Genomic DNA, 5,000 nt, shown 5'->3' with positions numbered 1-5,000 from the left:
GTATTTCCATTGAGTCGACATCAGGCTGCTTCTCTCTGTTCTCTCTCTCATACACGACTCTCCACTCCTCCTCCTTCCCATCCCTCTCTCTCACCACCTACAGGAGAACGCAATAGGTGATGATGCAATCAGAATATAACATCACTTAGAACATAACTTTGAACATCAGAACATCAGTTAGATCATCACTAAGAACATCAGTTAGAACATCACTTAGAACATCACTTAGAACATCAGAACATCAGTTAGATCATCACTAAGAACATCAGTTAGAACATCACTTTGAAACATCGGTTAGAACATCCCTTAGAACATCCATTAGATCATCACTTAGAACATCAGTTAGATCATCACTTAGAACATCACTTAGAACATCACTTAGAACATCAGAACATCAGTTAGAACATCACTTTGAAACATCGGTTAGAACATCCCTTAGAACATCCATTAGATCATCACTTAGAACATCAGTTAGATCATCACTTAGAACATCACTTAGAATATCACTTAGAACATCAGTTAGAAGAAGCAATCAGAATATAACATCTGGTTCTGTAACAGTATTCACTATGATGTAAACATCTGTCCATGTATCAGTATTCACTATGATGTAAACATCTGGTTCTGTAACAGTATTCACTATGATGTAAACATCTGGCCATGTAACAGTATTCACTATGATGTAAACATCTTGTTCTGTAGCAGTATTCACTATGATGTAAACATCTGGTTCTGTAACAGTATTCACTATGATGTAAACATCTGGTTCTGTAACAGTATTCACTATGATGTAAACATCTGATTCTGTAGCAGTATTCACTATGATGTAAACATCTGTCCATGTAACAGTATTCACTATGATGTAAACATCTTGTTCTGTAGCAGTATTCACTATGATGTAAACATCTGGTTCTGTAACAGTATTCACTATGATGTAAACATCTGGTTCTGTAACAGTATTCACTATGATGTAAACATCTGGTTCTGTAACAGTATTCACTATGATGTAAACATCTGGTTCTGTAACAGTATTCACTATGATATAAACATCTGTCCATGTAACAGTATTCACTATGATGTAAACATCTGGTTCTGTAACAGTATTCACTATGATGTAAACATCTGGTTCTGTAACAGTATTCACTATGATGTAAACATCTGGTTCTGTAACAGTATTCACTATGATGTAAACATCTGGTTCTGAAACAGTATTCACTATGATGTAAACATCTGGTTCTGTATCAGTATTCACTATGATGTAAATATCTGGTTCTGTAACAGTATTCACTATGATGTAAACATCTGTCCATGTAACAGTATTCACTATGATGTAAACATCTGGTTCTGTAACAGTATTCACTATGATGTAAACATCTGGTTCTGTAACAGTATTCACTATGATGTAAACATCTGGTTCTGTAACAGTATTCACTATGATGTAAACATCTGGTTCTGTAGCAGTATTCACTATGATGCAAACATCTGGTTCTGTAACAGTATTCACTATGACGTAAACATCAGTCCATGTAACAGTATTCACTATGATGTAAACATCTTGTTCTGTAGCAGTATTCACTATGATGTAAACATCTTGTTCTGTAGCAGTATTCACTATGATGTAAACATCTGTCCATGTAACAGTATTCACTATGATGTAAACATCTGATTCTGTAGCAGCTCTCCTTCTCTGAGACTCGTTGGGCCCTGGATACTCCTTGTATATACGGGTCGAGGGATGACCTACTGATATCAGCTTTGTAGCTAACTGTGAAATTACTGCTTTGGATTTAGTTAAATGTACAAACTGTGTAGCTGGATAGGAGCTTCGAAACTACAGTGAAATCCTGACCTGTCCTTCTACGATCCATTTGGAGATGACCGTCTTCCCATCGCTGCCGGGGCGGAACCTTAGAGTGGCGGAGCGAGGGCTGATGTTGGAGATGACCAGGTTAGAGGGCACACCAGGAAGCTCTGAGACACAGACAACACCAGGTTAGAGGACACACCAGGAAGCTCTGAGACATAGACACAACAACAGATTAGAGAGCACACCAGGAAGCTCTGAGACACAGACACAACAACAGGTTAGAGGACACACCAGGAAGCTCTGAAACACAGACACAACACCAGGTTAGAGGACACACCAGGAAGCTCTGAGACACAGACACAACAACACGTTAGAAGACACACCAGGAAGCTCTGAGACATAGACACAACAACAGGTTAGAGGACACACCAGGAAGCTCTGAGACATAGACACAACAACAGGTTAGAGGACACACCAGGAAGCTCTGAGACATAGACACAACACCAGGTTAGAAGGCACACCAGGAAGCTCTGAGACACAGACACAACAACAGGTTAGAGGACACACCAGGAAGCTCTGAGACATAGACACAACACCAGGTTAGAAGGCACACCAGGAAGCTCTGAGACACAGACACAACAGATTAGAGAGCACACCAGGAAGCTCTGAGACATAGACACAACAGATTAGAGACCACACCAGGAAGCTCTGAGACATAGACACAACAGGTTAGAGAGCACACCAGGAAGCTCTGAGACACAGACACAACAGATTAGAGAGCACACCAGGAAGCTCTGAGACACAGACACAACAGATTAGAGAGCACACCAGGAAGCTCTGAGACACAGACACAACAGATTAGAGAGCACACCAGGAAGCTCTGAGACACAGACACAACAGATTAGAGAGCACACCAGGAAGCTCTGAGACATAGACACAACAGATTAGAGAGCACACCAGGAAGCTCTGAGACACAGACACAACAGATTAGAGAGCACACCAGGAAGCTCTGAGACACAGACACAACAGATTAGAGAGCACACCAGGAAGCTCTGAGACACAGACACAACAGATTAGAGAGCACACCAGGAAGCTCTGAGACACAGACACAACAGATTAGAGAGCACACCAGGAAGCTCTGAGACACAGACACAACAGATTAGAGAGCACACCAGGAAGCTCTGAGACACAGACACAACAGATTAGAGAGCACACCAGGAAGCTCTGAGACACAGACACAACAGATTAGAGAGCACACCAGGAAGCTCTGAGACACAGACACAACAGATTAGAGAGCACACCAGGAAGCTCTGAGACACAGACACAACAGATTAGAGAGCACACCAGGAAGCTCTGAGACACAGACACAACAGATTAGAGAGCACACCAGGAAGCTCTGACAAAGTATAAAAAATAAATACAAATAAAAATATATATTTCTATATAAATAAATGGTGGGACCAACAGCAATAATAATAGTAGTAGTGGACATGGGATTACCATTAACAACAACTACAACAACAATGTTAATGAGAACAACAATACATTAAAGCAATGGTAGTAGACCAGTGTCAACATGACTGAGAAGAAACATGACATGGTAGTAGATCAGTGTCAACATGACTGAGAAGAAACATGACATGGTAGTAGATCAGTGTCAACATGACTGAGAAGAAACATGACATGGTAGTAGATCAGTGTCAACATGACTGAGAAGAAACATGACATGGTAGTAGATCAGTGTCAACATGACTGAGAAGACACATGACCTGGTAGTAGACCAGTGTCAACCTGACTGAGAAGACACATGACCTGGTAGTAGACCAGTGCCAACCTGACTGAGAAGACACATGACCTGGTAGTAGACCAGTGTCAACATGACTGAGAAGACACATGACATGGTAGTAGACCAGTGTCAACATGACTGAGAAGACACATGACCTGGTAGTAGACCACTGTCAACATGACTGAGAAGACACATGACCTGGTAGTAGACCAGTGTCAACATGACTGAGAAGACACATGACATGGTAGTAGACCAGTGCCAACCTGACTGAGAAGACACATGACATGGTAGTAGACCAGTGTCAACATGACTGAGAAGACACATGACCTGGTAGTAGACCAGTGTCAACATGACTGAGAAGACACATGACCTGGTATTAGATCAGTGTCAACATGACTGAGAAGACACATGACCTGGTATGAAAGTCTCTGTATCTCTCTGTCTCTCTCTCTCTCTCTGCCTCTATTCTGTTTCTCTTAGTTTCTCTCTGTTTCCCTCAATGACGTAGCTATTAGAGGTTAATAAGGGCTAATAATGACGTAGCTATGTCTGGTTAATAAGGGGGTAATAATGACGTAGCTATTAGAGGTTAATAAGGGCTAATAATGACGTAGCTATGTCTGGTTAATAAGGGGTAATAATGACGTAGCTATGTCTGGTTAATAAGGGGTAATAATGACGTAGCTATGTCTGGTTAATAAGGGCTAATAATGACGTAGCTATGTCTGGTTAATAAGGGCTAATAATGACGTAGCTATGTCTGGTTAATAAGGGGTAATAATGACGTAGCTATTAGAGGTTAATAAGGGCTAATAATGGCGTAGCTATGTCTGGTTAATAAGGGCTAATAATGCTGTAGCTATGTCTGGTTAATAAGGGGTAATAATGACGTAGCTATGTCTGGTTAATAAGGGCTAATAATGACGTAGCTATTAGTGGTTAATAAGGGGTAATAATGACGTAGCTATGTCTGGTAATAAGGGGTAATAATGACGTAGCTATGTCTGGTTAATAAGGGCTAATAATGACGTAGCTATGTCTGGTTAATAAGGGGTAATAATGACGTAGCTATGTCTGGTTAATAAGGGGTAATAATGACGTAGCTATGTCTGGTTAATAAGGGGTAATAATGACGTAGCTATTAGAGGTTAATAAGGGCTAATAATGACGTAGCTATGTCTGGTTAATAAGGGGTAATAATGACGTATGCTATGTCTGGTTAATAAGGGCTAATAATGACGTAGCTATGTCTGGTTAATAAGGGCTAATAATGACGTAGCTATTAGAGGTTAATAAGGGCTAATAATGACGTAGCTATGTCTGGTTAATAAGGGCTAATAATGACGTAGCTATGTCTGGTTAATAAGGCTAATAATGACGTAGCTATGTCTGGTTAATAAGGGGTAA

General features: G+C 40.6%; 1 protein-coding gene across 1 annotated transcript in view; it reads right to left on the bottom strand.

The window, feature by feature from the left end:
* Window positions 1–5,000, bottom strand: part of LOC109886826 (protein sidekick-1) — a gene marked incomplete at its 5' end in the record, with an annotated part of 30,090 nt that overhangs the window by 8,210 nt on the left and 16,880 nt on the right. The window contains 2 exons of the mRNA XM_031820685.1: window positions 1–97; window positions 1,850–1,971. The exon at window positions 1–97 is cut by the window's left edge and continues 28 nt beyond it. Of these exons, the coding sequence (XP_031676545.1) occupies window positions 1–97; window positions 1,850–1,971 (219 nt within the window). The remainder of the gene's footprint in view (window positions 98–1,849; window positions 1,972–5,000) is intronic.

This window comes from Oncorhynchus kisutch, unplaced genomic scaffold (assembly GCF_002021735.2).
Source record: "Oncorhynchus kisutch isolate 150728-3 unplaced genomic scaffold, Okis_V2 scaffold3584, whole genome shotgun sequence".
In the NCBI taxonomy this organism is placed as follows: Eukaryota; Metazoa; Chordata; class Actinopteri; order Salmoniformes; family Salmonidae; genus Oncorhynchus; species Oncorhynchus kisutch.
This window is presented reverse-complemented; position numbering and strand designations above follow the sequence as displayed.